Source organism: Neovison vison, chromosome 3 (genome assembly GCF_020171115.1).
Source record: "Neovison vison isolate M4711 chromosome 3, ASM_NN_V1, whole genome shotgun sequence".
Lineage (NCBI taxonomy): Eukaryota > Metazoa > Chordata > Mammalia > Carnivora > Mustelidae > Neogale > Neogale vison.
Genome location: NC_058093.1, coordinates 87,380,001 through 87,400,397, shown reverse-complemented (window position 1 = coordinate 87,400,397; position 20,397 = coordinate 87,380,001). Strand labels below are relative to the sequence as shown.

The 20,397-nt window shown below is 38.8% G+C and overlaps 1 protein-coding gene across 8 annotated transcripts in view; it reads right to left on the bottom strand.

Annotated features, from left to right (window-relative positions):
* Positions 1 to 20,397, bottom strand: part of GTDC1 (glycosyltransferase like domain containing 1) — a 334,720-nt gene that overhangs the window by 40,269 nt on the left and 274,054 nt on the right. For 5 of the 8 annotated variants that reach the window (XM_044242537.1, XM_044242541.1, XM_044242538.1 and 2 more), the window contains 3 exons: positions 17,952 to 18,022; positions 17,155 to 17,246; positions 10,918 to 12,051 (listed from right to left, as the gene is read on the bottom strand). In XM_044242537.1, the coding sequence (XP_044098472.1) occupies positions 11,968 to 12,051; positions 17,155 to 17,246; positions 17,952 to 18,022 (247 nt within the window). In that variant the 3' untranslated portion in view covers positions 10,918 to 11,967. Of the gene's footprint in view, positions 1 to 10,917; positions 12,052 to 14,076; positions 14,169 to 17,154; positions 17,247 to 17,951; positions 18,023 to 20,397 lie in introns of those variants that run through there. The other 3 variants (XM_044242539.1, XM_044242540.1, XM_044242544.1) reach the window with 3 other exon arrangements.

Here is a 20,397-nt window from a genome sequence, read left to right as displayed (position 1 = left end):
TCTCTAGCAAGTAAATGTACTCCCTTTATTACATGGTATGCAATTAGATGCATTTGAAAGAAAAGGTAAGTTAAATCAGAAGTCTCCGGGACAAGAATGTACTATTTTAAAACGGGGAGTGTCCCATGTTGTTTTTCTACCCAGAACCAAAGGGTATTTCACAGGTAATTTCTCAGGGTTGATGTTAGCTAATTATTAGCTACCATACCCTGCCTCCCATTCTAAGTGACTATCTCCTGGCAGAAAGACACAGCTAGGAGTGTTTTGTTTCATTTGTCCTTGCAGTTTTTATCAGCATCAAGAAGGTGGACCGAGCCAAAGTTAGAAGAAGAATTCTGGAGCTAAGCAGAAAGCGACCCGTTTAACAGCCCCCATTAATTGGGGCTGTTACATGATTAATTTGAGAAAAACAGAAGAGACGGATTCCTTTACAACTCACAGTTGGATGCAACGCACTAAAAGTAATCCTGTAAATTACATTTTAAATCTTCAACATATTCCGAGCAGATAAAATAGTGGCATGATTGACCAAACTCCTTTTAAAAGTACACATATTACGATGCATCATAGTTATAAACAGATGGTATTTGGCCTCCTTCCTATTCTCAACATTTGGAATTTCTAAACTATGTGAATTAAACAATAATATTTTATAAACATACAAGGGATTTTGCTCACTGCTTTGTTAACATAGAAATTATACAATGCTGACATTTATTTAAATTTTAAAAAGTAAACAACAGTGTGCATTGAAATAAAGCAAACTAAAATCAACATAGAGAAGTATGTTCTGTGTGCATATTACCTACAGTGGCACTGGCCTTTTTAAGGAAAGACATAATAGGTTGAAGAACAAGTAGTAGCTTAGATGGGCCTAATCCTTTGTACTCCAAAGGCTCATTTAACACCTCTATGTAAACAACGGATATTTATACCATAATTGGCTATTTGACCATCCGTGTTCATTTACTATGTAACCTGCTATTATGGAGTTAAAAGAAGTTCTCCTCCATTGGCTCGTCAGCTTTCATAGTAGTGAAAGTGTCCTCGCAGTTTTAAAAACACTTGCACAAACAGGAATCATTCTGACACTTGTACTCATAATGAGAAACATTATCATCATATCAATAAGTATATATTTTTTCTTTGGGGGATATTGTTGCCAGAAAGAAAGGGAAATGTATCAGAGCTTAATGTCATTTCCTGAGATACTTTTCTAAAATTATAGCTTTAACCCTTTCGCTACATTTTGAAAGGGAGACCCATCTGCCGAGTAGATGTACAAAATAGAAGACACTTGGTTTTCAAACACTATTCTTGGATTTGCAAAATTATGCTGTGATGAATAAATAATGAATCAGATATTTCAATCAGTTTTATGAGTTTCCAAAGCCCTGATTATCATTGTTTACCGACAGTCTCTTCTTGATGCACTTCCCATGTGTTCTTGTTCAGCCTCTCAACAGTAGGGTTCTGTAGGCCCACCTCCCCGCCCTCAGTTTCCCTGGGCGGCTGCTCTTCTCACATTTTAAATGACCAACCAACCAACCAACCAACCCATATTTCCACGTCTACAATTCGAATAATATTTCAAACAGAGAGGGTGGGATTTTGAGAAGTAGATGCCAAGGAAGGTCATGAACACTCCGGATGAAGGGTTCTTGTATTTGGTCATCGCATACAGCATTTCAGCAGACAATCTCTATTGGTGGGAACGAGAGAGGAAATAAGCTACAAGCTGGATGGAAAGAAATGCAAACAGCTTTGGTGAAACCAAGAAAGAGGGGCATTTTTTCCTCTTACATATATAATTCTAAATGTCTACACTCAAATAAATATCGAATGTTAAAAAATAATAGTGAGGGGAGGCTCTTCAAACATTTTAGAAACCTCAAAATGATATTAAACGTTGGAAATTTCAAGTTTCTCAGGTACTTAACTTGGCCAAAAGAGTGACAAATCAACACGCGGCTTCTAAATAGTTTCCTGCCTAAATACCTCTTAACCCCTCTTCTCCTCTCCTCCAAAATAACCATTGGTGGTTGAGAGGAAACACGAAGTTTGTAACCCAAAGCACAGGTTAGCGCTGGGGGCTTGGGGTGGGATTTAATCAGATGCCAGGATAATGAGAGAGGAATAAGAGTATTTTTGAAGTTAATAGCCAGTCTCCGCGCCCATTCCTACGCCTCCTTTGTGTGTGTGTGTGTGGTTTGTTTTGCTATTTTTATTATTATTATTATTTTGCTTAAGGTAATCTTTTTTTTTTTTTTTTTAAGGGTAGGGGGCACAGAATTCAGTACTTTTGTTTCTGCTCAGGGCATCCTCATCCTAACGTCTCACTGACAGACCTGCGGACTCCGGGAACCCAGTTCAGTAAAACACTTAGACGACTGGGAGATTGTGCCCCGCCCGGGCTGCGCCGCCTTCCCGGGGGCCCGACAGGGAAGATTCCGGCCCTGCGCACGCGAGCCAGGGCAGCCGTGGGCCACGCGGCGCGTGTGCGTGGCAGCGCGTGAGTGTGGAGCGCGCGTGGCGGGGTGCGTGCCAGTGTGGGTGCGTGCCAGTGCGCGCGCCAGGCGGGGCGGCGAGCGAGTCCCGCGAGTGTGAGCGCGAGTGTGAGCGCGAGCGCGGCCGCCGCCCGGGGCTCGCTCGGCCCCGCAGCCTCGGACAAGCCCCTCGGCCTCGGGGCTCCTCCGACTCTCGGCTCCGCTCACTCCGCCGCAGAGCGGGCTCGGCTAGGACTCTGTGACCCCGCCGTCCCTCTCCCGCTCCCTTTTCTCCCGCCAGGAGAGGAGCAGGGCTCCCTCCGCCTGCTCAGGACGGCCCCGAGCGGGGCGTCAAGGGGGCCGTGGCGGACCGGACCTCGGGCTCGCCGGTCGCGAAGGCGCCACAGCGCGGGGGACAGGACGAGCGGCGAGGGCGGCGGCGTACCGCCCGCCGAGGCTTCCAGGGGCCCCGCTGACGGTCCTTGCCAGCTCCGGGCAGCCCCAGCGCGGCTGCCCCGACGCCGGGCGCTGGCTCACCGGGGGATCGCGACCGGGCGGGGCGGGGCGGGGCGCCGGGGTGCGTGCTCTCCGGCAGGCGAGCGAAGGGCCCGGCCGAGGCCCCCGCGCCTCCCCACTACCGCCGCCTCCCCACTGCCCGCGGCCCAGCCGTGCCACCTCGAGCCCCCCGCTGGCGGCGCGGGGCCAGACCCGACCGAGAGCGGAAGACCCGAGAGGCAGGGACGGAAGGCGAGGAGAGGTAGCAAGCCCCAGACAAGGAATCCTTAATTACAGATTAAAGGCAAGCAAAACCGTACACCACATTTTCCATGTGTCAGCTGACGGCCGCGACAAAAGGAAACACACAGCGCTGAGGGGGAAAATGGCCCCTTCTCAGACTTCCTTCTTTTTTTTTTTTTTTTTCCTCCCCCTCTCTCTTTTATTATCTGTGCAAATGTAAAATGCATTAGGTAGTGACTCTGGGTAGGTGGTGCCTGGGGCCAAATCGCAGCTGCACGCTCCAGTAGGAGGACAGTTTGCTGATGCACCCAGCGGTCTGGGGAACCTCTCGCAAAAAAAGGGACTATAAATATTCTGCTCCAGCACATTGTGCTGCTTCAAAACTCCATTACTCATACTTTTTAAGTTTTAAAATTTGGTGCTTAGAGTGTTGCAATTCTTTATCTTCAGTGAAATCTCACCGTGCACGCGTGCGTGCACACAGACACACGCGCGGGGCACACACACACATTTTGTTTTTCAGTTTTGTAGATTCCTTTCTTTCTTTCTTTCTTTCTTTCTTTTTTTTTTTTTTTCTGGCCTGTTATCACAGCATCAGAACTCCAGGGGAAAAGCCAAGCCGACTGAAAGCCAGGGAACATAGCAGCCAGCACCAGAGAGCACAAGTTCCCCACCATAGCTCTGCAGCTCAAGAGGAAAAAGGAAAAAGGTGTGTGCTTTGATGACTTTCCTCTTCACTGTGATCACAAAACACCCTGTCCCTGGGATTTAAGACAGTGTTTCACCTCCACAATATTCTGAATTCTTCAGAGATGGAGAAGTGTTCACAAACCTCTAGTTCGGCACCTTCGTTTTTAACCCTAGAGTTAAATGACCTTTGAGGGTCACCCTGAGCCACTCTGCAATGTCCTCTGTTTTCTCCTTCTTGTTGCTAGTTCAGCTTTAGAAATAGAAGACTTTGCCTCTTTGCAAGTAATCTGTTCACCGATAGAATTGATGCAGCAGGTGGAAGGCAACAAGGCCACCTTGTTTAGTCATTTTACAGATCTTCCTTTTTGTAGACGATATTTTCTCATTTTTCATTTGTATTTTGCACCGTCATTTTCTGCACAGCATTTTATAAAATCTTTTTCAAAGTGCCTTTTCATGTGGTTCCAGTGATTTGTCCACACCCTAAATAATGCTATCTGCATTTGCATTCAAGATTAATAGCTGCACATCAGTATTCTTAAATACCGGCTGATCCATATTTTCAATTGAAAGGAAATGTTATTGGCTAATGTTACTGGCTGGGCAGATGTGTTCTTGAACCCAGAACCTCTGTGGAGCGGTTGCGAGCCCCATGACAGCAGTGTTACACTCAGGCAGTATGCCGCGATTAAGTCTGTCTCGGTCTCTTCCGTTGTAGAAGGCAGAAAGCCTTCCTTATTTCCCACCTTCCCCACAAGTGGTAGTAGGTTAGCGGATTAATAAATGGATATAAATCACACTAGGTTTCAAGCCCATCGCTTCTTCTGATACCTATTTAGGAAAACTTTAAAAATCTCCTGCAAGCTTCTTGTCCTCTGATTTGGCTGTGCCCTTCCCACTTTTTGACTTTCTCCTTCAGTAAAATAAGGAAGGTGAAAGAGCCTATTTGGAGTTTCTCTTTCCTTAGAGCTTCCCAGGACTGAAGAGAATCATTCTGTTTTAGGCCAGTTGTTGTTAGTTCATGTTTTTACCACCCACCGAAGAATAGCACGGGATTAAGCTTATATTAATAAATGATGTTCATGACTCGTTTTCTAAATGCCAGAGTTATGATTTATTTTTTTAAATGGGTGGAGAAAGGAGATTAGCAATAAACTAGCCCCTAAGTCACTCAAAATCCTTGGCGTGACGCATCTTTATGGATGTTTTTGTCTTTTGGGTTTTTTTTTTTTTTTTGTATGTACTTCTCATTTTCCTTTAAGTTCTATCATAATGAACTAAGTATTTTGTTGATTATTTACCTCTGTCCATAGCTTCAAACCCTGTATTTATTTTAGTTAAATTTATAAAGAGGTATTTTATGTTCCCCCTTTCTACTTTCTGACTGTTTATAATTGTCCCTATTTATCCCTCCATCCCATTAGGAATTTCACAATAAAACCCTGCACCAAATAAATTAAAATCTGCAACTTCAGACACCCAAAGAAGAGGACATTAATCCACTTAGTAAAATACCCAGACCTCCCCCTCTCAATTTCAGCTCTTCTTAATGTAACATTTAGTAATTGCAGCTGGCTCCTTATACTTTCCTCCCTCCCTTTCATTCTGAATCATATTGGCCTTGTTTAACCTTCATTTCCTTTCCTACCCCCCACATTTGTCCACGTAGTTTTCTTTGACCATGTTTGTCTTTCTTTTGCTGCCCGGATTGAAAGCAATAAATAGAGCTTTCTGAGAGCGTAATACGTTCTGTTAAAATCCCATTCTACCTCCCCATTCACTATTAATGCTTTGTACAATTTTTATGTATCCTTCAGTTGTGTAGTTACTGCTCTATATTTTTCTGATTGATCATTAAGTTATGCTGGCTTTTGAGAACTGCCTCCATAATCCTGAAGCAAAGCCTTTTTACTTGGCATGCTCTTTGCCTTTGGAATGCCTTTCCTGGCAAGGACAGGCATTTCGGTTTGACTATGATTCTTAAGTTACAATTCAAGGCTAATTTGTTCAGTTGGGCTTCTACTATAAGCAGCTCTGGTTCTCACTGTTGAGTGCTCCAGGAGGTTGCTTAGTTGAAGGGTGTGTTGTAAGTACAAGATGTAATATACTTATATTGTACTTGATTATCAGTTTTCAAAAACAGCTGCCTGCTTTGATATCTGTGTAAGGAAATATCAGAAGATAATATACCATTGGTATTTATTACTCTATAATTAAGGATGTGTCAGTGTTTCCTTTAAAAAAAACCCTATTTTCAGAAATTCATATCTCAGGCATAAATTTCCCTATGAATTACAGTCTAATACCATATTAGAAGTATCTTCTTTTTAAGTTATCCCTCCCCTTCCTTTTCTTTCCGGGGAAATAAGTTTCAGGATGTAATTTCTGGGTTATCTGTTTGAGGCGAGAGGGAACATTCCCTTTGCTGCACAGTTAAAGGTGCTTCAGTCACCCATGCCACCTGCTCCCTCTGTCCTAGGCCTTTGCCACTAGGTGTGCTCGTGGGGGCTGCCTCTGGATGAAGGGCCAGCCTTCTATCTATGTGGATAAGTAACTTCATCGTTTATATGATGTGAAAGGCAATAGAGAAGGCTCAGCTGTCCAGAAGTTTTGTGTGCGCTGCAGAGTTTGAAATTTTAGTACTAGGAATGAATTCTTGCACATTCCTCCTTTGTGGCCACTTCGAATTCAAATGCAACCACAAGTAACATGAAACAAATCTATAGAAAGGTACTGGCAACTTATTAATCCATGTTCATTCTGCTAGTAAGAGAAGCAGGAGGAGGATTGAGGGGAAAAAGATGGAGAGAGATTTGCCCCTTACCCCTCCTTTAAGAGATGGTCTTGGCCAACTGGATTGACCACAGCCTTCTGCACGTGGTTGTTCTAGACCTGCCTCTACCACTTCAGGACCCTTAGCAACTCAGCTTCTCCTAAGGGCTTCAGTTTCCCCACAGATTTCAAAACAAATGCTTACCAGGAGGGCCAGGACAGTTACCTTAAATATATAAATGCATCTGAGTGTAAAGGTCACAGGGACAGACAGGCCTATGATGGATGTCGAGGATAAATGCCTCCCCAGAGGCACAGTAATAGTAATAATAAAGATGCTGAAAACATTGGCCTCACTATATGATCTCTCATGCCTCTTTTAAGACCAACCATGTGGGCCACAAAGCAGCCCACTGCTACTCTCTGCACCCTCTTGCATAGGGGTCCAACTGTCATGCACACTGACCCTGGTGCTTCCTGAAAGACACATAGGTGACAATGACACCATCCCGTACGGGGGAAGGCTTATACAAAAAGTCTCTGTTTTTATAACATAGTCTGGCTCCTAAATATGCCATTATTTATGACCCCTTGGTTTTCTCATTTGTGAAATGATACTGGAAATATTAAAATTTCAAATATAAAGGACTTCACGTTCCTGGAGAAAGGTATCACACAAGTATTCCCAGAAATCACTTCTGGCATACTATCTTAGGTCTGTTATTTAAATGCAGTAATTGTGGGGATAAAAATACATTATATGTTTATAAAAAATAAAAATAAATAAATAAAAAATAAATGCAGTAATTGATAGGAGAGTAACATAAGCATCTTAAATCATCTCCCACGAATCATCAGTTCCTTGTATCAATTTTTGAGAATAATTATGAACCTGTCTTAGGGTTGAAACTCATAACCATAGAGCTGCAACAGGTAATGAGGTAATGGGAGGTAATGAGAATGGGAGGATCCCTTAAGAACTAACCCCAAATTCCATTGTAGGAAAATGGGCTGTAGGGTGAATGAGGATCCCAGTCCCCGAAGTCATATGTACCTCATATGCAGTGAGGGAATTAATTCTAAAGGCATGAAGGAGAGCTCCTTCTCATGGATTGCAATAAAGGATTGACCCTGTCTTGAATTGACCCTGTCTTGAAGAGAAAAAGGAATAGCCACTATTGTGGGAAATGGCTAGTGTGGTTGGGAGCTCAGATAACTCTGTCCTCTACCACACACCTCTGAATTTTCCAAGATGTGAAGACTGGCTCATGTAACATCTTCCTTTATCTTCTTCTCATTATCTTTCAAAAGGGGGTTTACAGAAGTATGGTTTTCCATGTTGAGTTTGTAGCATTACAGGAATTAGTGAGGAATGGTGGTCAGCAGCCCCAGGAGAAAGGGACCCATGGACCATCACGTCAATCTTCTTCAAAGTATGATTTGTTTCAGAATCAAGGTTAAGTCCCTGGCTCCTGGTAAGGGAAGGAAAGTCTTCTCATGCAAAACTGGCAGTTAGGGCAGTTTCTTCCACTGTCTGAAGGGAAATGGTTTTCTGACTGGATCAATAGTTTAGAGTCAAAAAATGTTAAGGAAGGCATGGTAGCAAAACTAACCGAAGTATTAATAGCTCCCATCAGAATGCATATCCAGTGAGAACATTCAAGACACACAAAAAGTCATAAAAAGTACGAAGAGCCTTTGGATACTATGACCCAACTTCAGAAATAAGCCACTAGCTACCAAGTCAATGTGCCTCTTCCTGTACATATCTGTGCTTTGTACCATCACTCCTCTGACTTAATAGTTATTGTACATTTGGTGTAAATCCCTGTGGTTTTGTTGTTGTTATATTTTAATCAACAATATACACAGCTTTGAGTTGCACGTAGAATTGTTTGAATGTTTTTAACTTTCCCAGTTACGTTTTAATGAACGGCTCTGAAGGGAGAGTATATTATGGAATCTTTAGTTGTCCTGTAATCTCAGTTCCCATTTTAAAATGAAACATGTCAGTGGTTTATAATATACTCTCTTCATTGTTAAACACAAAATCTGATATTAAAGGCCACCCAATTTTCCACTGAAACAGAAAGGCACTTAGGGTGATACTTGTCAACAGCCAATAGAAGAATAAAACTCATGGAATATGTCAGCATTAAAAGACAGCATGGGCTATCAGTTGAAAACCGATTCTATCATCCACAGAAAGTATCTTGAGACTTAACTGAAAATTTTATTGTGGCTCATAATATTTCTGGGTAGCAGATGCTTTCTCAAAAACAGATTTTACTTTTAAAAATATCAAATATAATTAACACCTTCAACATAAAATGAAATCTTTGCTTCCAGATGCATTTCAAGGTGTTGAAATGAATCTGTGTAGCCCTCTATGGCTGTGAGTTTTCATCGACTTACTGATTCTGCTGCCATCTTTATGTGGCATGTCTGAGCATCTGAGAGCCCGAGCAGGGCACTTAAACCTAGCCATATCTGAAGGATGCTTATTAAACCCCAAGCTTTTCTGAGGGAGGTCTTTTGACCTATCCCTGATCAACATGGTATAAATGCATAGCTTAAGAGCTAGGTGCTCTGCTATTTAGCACAGAAACACCTAGCCAGAAACACAGATTGGGTAAGTTCATGGCAGGCATCCTGGACACTGTACCAAGGTCTTGATAATGAGCAGACTTTGAAAGATATTTAAAACTTGAAATTGGCTTAGTGATTTATTTGAAAAGAATGAACAGAACTGAATGTTTCAAAAAAGAAAGATCAAAATTTCCAACAACATACTCAAAATAAGAAATAATGGGAGCTTTCGATCTCTTTACTCAAAGTAAGGGAAACAGGAATTAAAAAACCAACTTGTATTCGCAATTATCCTGTGACCTCCCTGAAATATGAGTTAACTTAGCAATACTCCATCCCACCACATCATGGATTTGAGAAGCACACAACACACGTGGACACACAGATGCACACACGCTTCAAGTTTTCAAATGTTAAGAATTACACGTTTACAAAACTTTTTATTGTTTATAGGCACTAATACCAAGTCTGACAGCATTGTTTTAAGAAATGATAACTTTAATGTAAGTTTTTATTCTAGAAGGGATCCTGGGTTACAGCCAAAGACAAAAGCTGATTTGTATTTATGGGTACAGGGGGGAAAAACCCTCCAGACACAGGTAACTTTCAACTATGTCTACTATAAAATGGGAACCCATTCTTTTCATGACAGTAAAACACAGTAAACTAAACCATTGTTTCTTGGCTGTGAGATTATACTTAATTATTTTGAGAAGACATCACTGTGACATGGCATCCTTCTGTCTGAAGCAAATTTACTGGTCTAGTTCATCTCGTTAGATGATAAACCCTGCCCAAAGGGTCTAAGAACCTCTTAGGCATATTTATACCTTAACTTTTACACTCAAAAGGAGCACACCTGATAGATTCTGAGTTCCCCAGTCTCAGACCGAAATAATCCCAGAACCCAAAAAAACAATTTTTTTGGGTGAGGAGGTAATTTGTTCAGTGACTTCCCCACAATGGATAGGACTTCAAGCCAGTGCTGTGATGTCCCACCATGTGTTAAGGATCTCACACAGGTCAGGGAGAGGACTATCTGCAAAGACAGGGCTTGCTGTTTCTGCTTCTCACTCTTCCTGCTTTTCCGTTCCCAGGCCTGATGGATTCTGAATTCCTCCTGCCTTCTTTGATCTGCAAGACTGACGCTATCCTGAAGGCTCTATCTGGCTCCCGGACCTTGATCTCTTTCCTGCTGACTATTTTGCTACCTGTCAAATGGGCCCTACCGGACTTCTGAATCATCGCCTGCTCTGTTTCGGATGCCTGCTAGACCACTCAATCGTTCTAGAAGCCAGAAGGCCACACGTGGCGCTTGTCTACCCTCTGCTCCCTGGCTGTTCCTCACTCTGCAGTGTATAAAAGTTACTCTTTTCAAAAGCTAGGAAAGTTACAATTTACCTGTCAGTAAACAGAAGATGGTTTATCAACAGACTTTACCTTAATGACTACAAATGTTTACCTCCTGCTTTCCAGAATGCAAAGAAAATCTTGGAAATGTCATAATATCTTACAAACATTTGCAAAACAGATCCCTGTACATCCGGAAAAGAAACAATTGTATTCGTTGTCTCTGACACAAGGAAAGTGTTCAGCGAGAAACATACAGATAGATGTACACTCTTTACACATAAATGAGATATGCTAATTAAAAATTGCAGTAGGCACTTTATTAAAAATTTATTTTACAATCTAGCCGTTCAAAACATCTTTATATCAACAAATACAGCAGCTTGACTATTGGAATCATAAGCGATTTATCTTGAAAAGATTTTATTTGTAGCTGGATGCAAATATTTTTGAGGAATATTTCTACCAAAATGACTGTTTTAGTAGAAGTATTTTGATTTCTCTTTTTTTACCCCAGGAAAAAAAAATTAAAACAAGTATCTCAGTGTTCATTTTATGGGCAAGATGGCCCCACTTAGTGTATTTCCCATGTTTGTCTAAATTACAGCTGTTTATCTCGCAACTTTAAAATAAATTAAATGCAAACGTAACTCTGTGAATCATGGGAATACCTGCCAGACCCCTTATTAATACCTTCACTTAAAAACCCCTGTGCCAGAGAGTCATTAATTTGCTAAAATAAAAGTGCTAAAGCAGCCCTTTGCCCACAGACAGTTCTGAGATGGCTGCCCAATTAGTCTGGTAGCATCCTGATCCCCTGTTCAGACCCTGTGGCCCTTTGAGGACACAAGAAGGCTCCGATGATAACCTGGCAACCTAGGTAGAAACAGAGCCAAGCGCGAGCTTTTGAAGCTGCAGTTTGGCTGCCATCGTGTCGGCAAAAAGAAAGAATTCAGGCACCATGTCATCCAGTACAAAGGATAAAAACGGATTCAACCGGAAATTCAATGTGGCACCACATATGGGATACATGAGTGCGGTTATACAACAGGCCACATATTTTTTTTTGAACAGTCTCCTCCATGTGATGCCGAGGACATGTGTAACCATCATAACGTCTCTAGGAATCTGTATTTAATTTGAGTTGGGGTGGTGGCAGGGATGGGAGATCTGAAGCCGCCACAGGTTTGTGGCAGATGGCTCTGTGTCAGCTATGACAAGCAGCCAGGCTCAGCTTCCTCTGCAGATTTTCTTTTCTCTCTGATCAGGTAAATATGGGCACACTCTGGAAAGTTCTACAGATTCTGCCTTAGGCTGCAAGTTTGTGACTTAGCCCCATCTGTCACAAATCTTCCCTAGGTTCTGTTGTAAGCAGAGACCTGAATTTACCATGTAGGGCTGCCCAAGAAAAAGGAGTCATTTCACCCTGTGAGGGGGAGGGAGAGAAGAGAAAGCAATGAAGAAGCATTAACAACCGAAAGACGAAAGTATGCTCAAAATTCATATTGCACATTTGCATAACTTACGTCAATTAGATATCAAAAAGCCACCAAGTAAATGGTTCTCGAGTTTCATTAACTCAGGAAATCCCGGTTTCTGATTGGTTTAAAGTGGAACTGTCTTTTCAACTGTAGGGGAAAGCTCCCGATTTTTCGCAAATGGACGCATGCCGCTGCACACGTATTTCCTGGTTTGTGTTATGGATGACGGGTATTCAAAGTTTATCATCCAACTTTTAACTTTTATAAACACAAGATAGACAACACTCCTAACCCATGCATTTGCTGATGTGTATTTCACTTTTAAGTGGTTAAGGCACAAGAGAAATGCCATTACTGTTATGTGAAATGTATAAAGCCCTTTGAGTTTACAAACAGGTTTATATTTATTATTTCATTATAGCAGTACCTCAGGGGGAAAATGCTATTAAGAATTTAGGGAAAAAAAAAATTCCTCCAAGTTAACAGATGAATCATATAGAGAGATTCACCTAGAGCCAGGCTGCAAATGAGTAGCAGAGGAGGAGGAGACGCCAAAACCTCTAACTGATCTTGATCACCCCAAGTCTTTCCATTGTGCTACAGGTTTTTTGCTTTTATTTTGTTTAGACAAATCAAAGGACAAACAAGCCAAAGAAAATCAAGGGAGGGAGTGAAGACAGAGAGAGGGAGAAGACCAGGGAGGAGGGAGAGAGATTGAGAAGTTGCCTGAAATTGTGCTGGTGCAGTTGAGAGATTTTTAGAAGTTCTAAAAATGTGACCAGCTTTTAAGTTTTCATTTTTAAGGAAAAAGAGTCATGATTTTGGAGGAGTGTTCATACAAGTGAGCAACACCTTGCTGACATCTGGAATACAAGCTCAAATTAAAAGGGGACTATAAAGTGACCGGTGTCTTGCAGGAAACTTAAAGTGGCATGGCTGTGGTTCAGGGAGATAGAGCCTGATATAATTAAGACAGCCACAAATGGCTTTTCTGGGCACTGAATCTGAACTGTAAGCTTAATCATTGTTTGGAATCATTTTGAGGCAGAAATCTGAAAATTCTTCTCTCCTCCAATTAAGACGAGGTTATAGAAGTTTCTAGAATGTTGCAGAGCCTTGAAGAGGAGAAGAGAATAAAAGTCAGCAGCTATCAGCTGAAAAATCTCAAGAAACTACAGGTCACTCTCAGAAAGTCCAAGAGAGAATGCATTTCTTCTTGCACACAAAATATCGCACAATTTGTAAATAAAAGGAAATGAGAAATAAGATGGGAATGAAGATCTATCTCATTTCTCTGGGCGGTATTTACTTTACACAAGTGCCCTGTTTGTGCCCTGTGCTCTTTTCAATCTGGTAACAAGGTAAATCTCTATAATTTTTTCTCTAAAGCATTTTAAAATATAATGATGAGAAAGCTGTAAAAACATAAGGCATTGATCTCAAAAAAGTTGTTGGGAATTTTCAGTAAGTAAATTCACAAAGTAAAAATGAGGCAAAAATACAACTTCATGGTATTAGACTTATTTGGGTTGTAAAGGGAAAAGCACTGTGGGTGTAAGAAGTCAATACTTGGCTAATTATTTTACGGTTACTTCTAGAACCGTGTGTTTAAGTTATGGGAGTCACAGAAAGCTCTCTCTCGTGGATGAAATGATGCCTATTTTTAATCTGTGTGACAAGTATGTGGCCAATGTGTCTGACCTACTCGGAAAAGGAAGCGTCCTGAAAGTACGAGAAGGCTGCAGTCAAGGACTCAACTTAGATGTAAACTTTTAAAAGAAATGTTTAGTTTTTTTTTTTTTTAATTAAGAAAAATGGTTTTCGATTCTTAAAATAATTGAGAAACATTTAATTTCTGCATGCATTGGATTTCTCTTAAGAAAGAGCTTAAGAAAAGTTTGTGTATGTCTGTGTGTTTGTGTGAGAGAGAGATTGAGAGAGAGAGAGGGAAAGAGTGAGGGAGAACATACTTGCATGCCTGTGAGGAATTTAAACGTTTCAAATCTGAAACCGTTTCAGGTGAGAAGTCACCGGCAACAGTGTTCTGTAGTAGAAAAAGTCACTTTAAGGAAAAAAAAAAAAAAAAGTATCCAATTCTGTTTCTGCTTTTCAGTTACTAGCATTCTGTTTCAAATCCTGCTTCAAGTTATAGCCCCCAAACTCTCACTCATATTGAAAGTATAATGTCTCATGTGAGAAGAAAGCCAAGTGTTAGTAGCCTTATTCTAGTCATTAAATTTCTAAGTGTGAATCCATATGAAAAATCCTATCCTAAAGTGAACCCTATGTGAAAAGCAGTTGAGATGATTTTAAAATGTAAACTTTTGACAAAAAAAGAGAGTAAGGTGTAAAAATGTAAAAGGAGCAAATTAAAGAATTCAGTGACATTCTATCCTTTTAGATCTTAGAAGCATATGTTTTATAAAAGCAAAACAGCACTGTCCAATGGAATAAGTCTAAAAAAAAACCCCAACATTCTCTTTAACTGTACACACAAAGACTCTTCCATTGCATAAGAAAAGTAAGAAAAATACTGCCTTGGGGGGAATAATTTTCTTGTATTTAGTGAAAGCAAATGGTTACCTGAAAATGTATATATTTAGAAAACACAAGGCCGGAAATACAATAGCTTATTATATTCTTAATGATAAAGTTTTAGGAGGCATTCTTTTTCTGTTTTGGTTCTAAGTCCATTACAGTAACCAAACTAAATCTGTGGCCCTTCTTTGTGGTTTTTATCAGTTTCTCCTGACAAATGCATCCTAAAGCTTGATTACTTATAATTCTTAGACTAATTTATTAATTTTAAGGCTAATTTTTAGATAAAATATCAGGATTTACACACGAGGACACATCTGAAAGTGTGTAACAGATTTATAAGAAAAAAATCCACAGTAGAAAAGTCATAAAAAAAGAATCATACATATGAATTCTTATACATGCTGACGTATAAAGTTCTAATTTCTAAAACTCTGAGATGGAGCACTTTAGGATGTACAGACCAAAAACATATGTAAAAAGCAGTAATAGGAAATAACATTTAAGGCATAGGTGATCTTTAAGCTGGACGAGGAACAATCTGGAATGAGTGACAGCATTACTACTAAGCTGACATTGTTTCAGTGTTTTCCCAGTATTTGTTTGCAAAATAAATACTTATGGCCATGTTACGGAGTAGCTGTATTAAAATATTTCAACCACATGTCTGTTTTCTTTTGTCACTCAAGGCAACTTGTTGCAGTAACTTCTGAAATGGTTAAAAATTTGTCCACAAAGTCTAACAGAGAGAATGAGGCCTAACCTGAAGCAAAGTTAAAAACTGAAGCAAAGTTAAATACGTTTTGATGGTGGAAATATCATTCTAAGTACTTCAAGGAAAAAACATTTTCTTTCTTTCTTTTCTTTTTTTTTTTTTTGTATCTCTAGGAGATGACGACGGATGGTAATTAAACCGATGGGGGTGACCATTCCCCAAGATGTGGAGGTCAAGTCACTATGCAGTAGGTTGTGAACTGACATTGCATTGTCGCTTCTATCTCAATAAAACTGAAAAAAAAAAAAAAAGCAACCCAAAAAACAAAAAACAAGCTAAAATACACCCAAAATTCCCCAGGAGGGAAGAACAAAATTAGCGAGTTGATGGTGAGCTCACTGAAAAGATCTTTGTGTCATAGATAGAAAAGGAATCCATTTGCATAAATACTTTTGATTCTATTTCTTCGATTTTCACAGTCTGCCCTTTCCGACGTGGGCCAGTGACGTGGAAAACGACTGGAGGAACATTTTATACAAAGCAGACCACAACTGAACTTCCAAAATCAGGAGTTGTGGATGGAAACCTTGGGAGGCTGTTTTGTCTGGGAAGCTTCCCCTATATTCGGTACAATCGTATTGACTCAAGGAGCAATACTGGAGCCTGGAACTGTTCAGTCAGCATTTTAAACTATTATGAGCTACCTTCTGAACCATTGCCAAGTTAATAGACAATGAAAGATAATGAGCTTGAAATTGGGTGTTAAATTGCATTTTTGGTTCTCTCCCTTTTTCTTGAAGTTTAACCGTTTCCTGCAGAAACAAAGTCCTGTTTTGATGTATCACTATGTAAATATGTATTTTAGGCCATGAAAAGGAAAAGGAGAGGAAAAAAGGGGAAGCACACTGTATTTCATGTAGGAAGGTTATACATAACATAGGAAAATTAAAATACACTGGATTATAAAACTTCTAGATTGTAAACTATACTGAATTTATGTAAAAGGAAGATGCTACATTCAAAGAATATAAAAAGGTATATTACTCATGGCCTAGAGCCACCTTCCAAAGTCGTAAAGCAGATTTATCCCAGTTCAATTACTTAGACTTCAAGCAGGGCCTCTTTGTGTTGTGATTTCAACAATGTAAAATTCTTGATTCAAACAAGAGAAAAGAGATCATGAATGAGGGGACTTCATGATGATGCTGTTTCAACCATTTCTCCCTTTGCCTTTGCCATTCAAGGGAGGAGACTGGCAGTCTCATTCTGAACAAACCAAGGATTTTTAGGCATTTGATTAAACTGGACAAGGGAAACATTTGGTTCTTGAAAATCATCTTCAAAGTAGTCAAAAAATGAACACCAAACTTCACAAATGTCATTCACCTGAATTTTTGAGGCCTGAAGATTTCATTATGATGGGAAGAAAGGCTTATCCTCATTAGTATAATTGTGGAATCTTTCCTTTACTTCCTTTTAAACTAATGAGTTACATTAATCCAGGTTCATTTTTATAAGCCTCTTGGGGCTAAATGTAAAGGACAGTCATCTTAGAAAACAATAAATTAAAAAAAAAAAAAGCATGTACTGTGCATTAAGTGCACGTATTTCATAAGACCTAGGTTAATACAACTGGCATCCAGTTTAATTAATCCTTGTTAGTGTAACAACTAATATCCCTCCCTAGCATGTTTCCTTTAAACATTAGTATGTTAATTAAATGTTTTTTTTTAAAGATTTTTCTTTGTACTTCAATATGGCATTTATACCACGTAAATCTCTCCTCAATATCTACCTTATAAAGATGTTTTCTTACAATATCTGGTCTCTTGCAGAAATTCTGGAGCCTTTTTGAAAGCTGTTCAGGTGTAGAATACAGATATTCAGCTGCAGGAAAAACAGATACATTTTTAATGAAACAAAAACCTCAAAGCACACACTCGATATTAGTCACTTTACTAATTAAAAATGCATATTGCTCTGTGCTGCCTCGTGTTTTACATTATTTAAGCATGATTTTATAAGGTTACCTCAGCTCACAAGGATGTTTAATGCTAAATAAGACTGTGTAGTTGTGCTGTTTAGACATCTCCTTTGGGTGATTAAAATACATTATTCTAATGTAACACAATGCATATGTGATGTATTTAGTGATGAGAATTTTTTTTCAAAGAACTGGTACTATAGCCGTATGTACCCTGTAACAACAGTTGCATATTATTAACTAGTCAATTGTTTAAATAATTTGGTGTGACTTCCAGTCCTTGATTTTTCTCTGTGTATATCATTAAAAAAAATCTGTAAGCAATTGCAGCAACACTGACCTGCTTATAAAAATCCATCATTATGGGATGTGTATGCTAACAATGAAGAATGCTATTTGAAAACTTGCTTTTTTGTTATCTTAGAAGAACAGATGGTAAATATAAGCTTACTCTAATGTATTAAAACACATAAAATTTTCCTTAACACTAACATGTTGACTTGCCAAATAAACAATTGCTCCTGCTTAAGTTTATTTTCAAACTTTCTAATTTAGCATGAATCATGTATTAAATCTCCACAAAGATGAAAGTACAGTAAAGCAGCTACCTGGAAATATTTCGGGATAAACCAAATCTTTGGGACAGAGTGGGTAACAGCCACAATACACAGCTTCCAACCTAAAGGAATTTTAGAACGGGGATAAAAAAAAAATATTAAAAAGACATTACTATCATAGCCACAAAGTGGTTTTGTTTGCCTACGTTAACAGTGTGAGCCCTGAGTTAGCTGGGATGAGAAACATGGTCGGCAGTACAAGCCTTAAAGCCAAAGTTGCTCTTTTAAAAGATTTTATTGATCATATATGAATTTCATTGAACAGAACCAACAGCATATGTTTTGTTCACTGAATTAATCAAAGCGCAGCTCTGCATTTTTTTTGTTGTTTTTAAAATACTGTTTAACACATTTTATAATCAGCAGATAAACACATGTAACAACATGGTAAAGTATGGACAGCTTTTCTTAATAATGTTGCAAAGCTCCAGAATGTTCATTTTTCAAAAATGTTTAAATAAAATAGCAAATACTTAACTTTAACATTGTAGTCGCAGAAATGATCGAGGCACTTTTAAAAGCATCAGAAAAAAAAATTTACAATCTGTTGTCATGGGGCATTTTCATTTTAAGCTCATGCTTCAAAATAATTTGTTATTTTGCAGAATGCAAAACTATCCCCCCTCTTACTGAAAAATTCTCATGAAGATTACCTTAATGAACACTTTGCTTTCTTGGCCAAAAATTCGGCTAATTTCCCAGTTTATCAGAAAAGATTACTTTTATTAGTAAACAAGAAATAAACAAGAAAGTTTCACTTTCTGAGAGGATTTCCTCAAGGGATACCTGTAAGAAGTTTTTTGTTTTTTTTGCTTTTTTTTTTTTTTTTTTCTTGTCCTAGTAGTAAGAGTTAAGGAGAGGGAAGGTATTGCATCTCGAGGGTTGTTAGCCCTGCATAATGGCTATTGATCTGACATATAATAAACCTTAAAGAGACCACTGTAATTTCTGTTGGCTAGAAATTACACAGTGAAATTCAAAGCGCTCTTTAAAATATGTTTATTTTATAAGAAACTTTGAATTGCATCCAAAATGTTGACCAAAGGCAGAATTTTATTTTGAACTACAGATTTTTTTAAACCCAACAATAATCTGAAGTTATGTCAATGTTTACCTTGTTTGTTTATAGTGACAAAGCACATGCAATTTAAGCTGTTTTTAAGTGGGTGATGTTTTCCCGATTTTATTATGTTGACTGAAATTAGTTTAAATGAAAAGTATTTACTTCAAGCTGCAAAGTTTGGAAGAATACTGAGTTCAAAGTTTTGCTTGAGAACTGATAGAAGTTACAAGATAACACAGTGAAGTGGCACCAGATCTAGTTACCAATTATTAATCTCAAAACCCAAACTAATATCTAATATATTTTTTCTCTATATACATAGAGTCTTGCATAGACATTCTTATCTCAAGCACAGCTATAAACTGCGCTGTGCCTGCATTATAAAACATTCACTGAAGTTTTAAGCACATAAACCAGTGATGTTCTTTAGGAACTAAGAAAAAATACGCACTTTATCTGAAGACACTCAGTTTTAAAATGCTGTGCCAATCGAAAAGTAAATACATATGAACATTCCCTTATAATTACATAAAATCAAAAGAGTGAAGTCACAGACATTTCAGAAAGTGCACATGTTATCTGCTTTTTAATAATGGATTTGAATTAGAGTGTTCTGTTCCCCGAAAGAAAATTGCAGGCCAAGTTACATTTTGAGTCATCGTATGAGCACGTACCATGCCACTTCCAAAACCTCTGCTAATTAAAATACAGTGAGATAGGAATGGCATTATTTGATTTAGGAAAGAAAAACTTACAGATTTTGGATTTCAACTTTTATTTGCAAATTATCTTATTTGTGGATGTATTTCTAACTCATCAAGAAAAAAAAAAATAAAAACCAGCCACCATTTTTGGTATAATTCTGACTTGTTAAATACTAAGCCTCATTATATAGATTATTTAGATCAGAACTATGTTTTAAAATATATAAATAGACTACAATATTTTTAAAGAAGTTTCTAAAATTCATTGCCCTAAGTTGCTCATATTTTATTATTTTGAAGAAAATGATCATCTCACAACAATAATACAATTATTCACTATTTCAATTCTTATGCACTACCAGTTAAATAATAAATAGGGTTCCAATTGATCTATTGTTAAAATGACTAGCAAATGACCTTTTTATTCCAATTAACAAATCATCTGCTAAATCTATGAATCTTAATATTCAGATCTATTCACTTCAATTCATACAATTTATCTGCAAATAGTTGTTGGGCTTTTGATTCTAAATATAATTAGCTGATAATTTTGCTTGGCTGAATTACTTTTCTGGAGGGCCTGCAAAGGCTCTCCATCGCATTATCTAGCAATAATGAATCTGATAGGTGAAATTTTTTACTGTAATGAGGATGAGACACAGTTGTGACA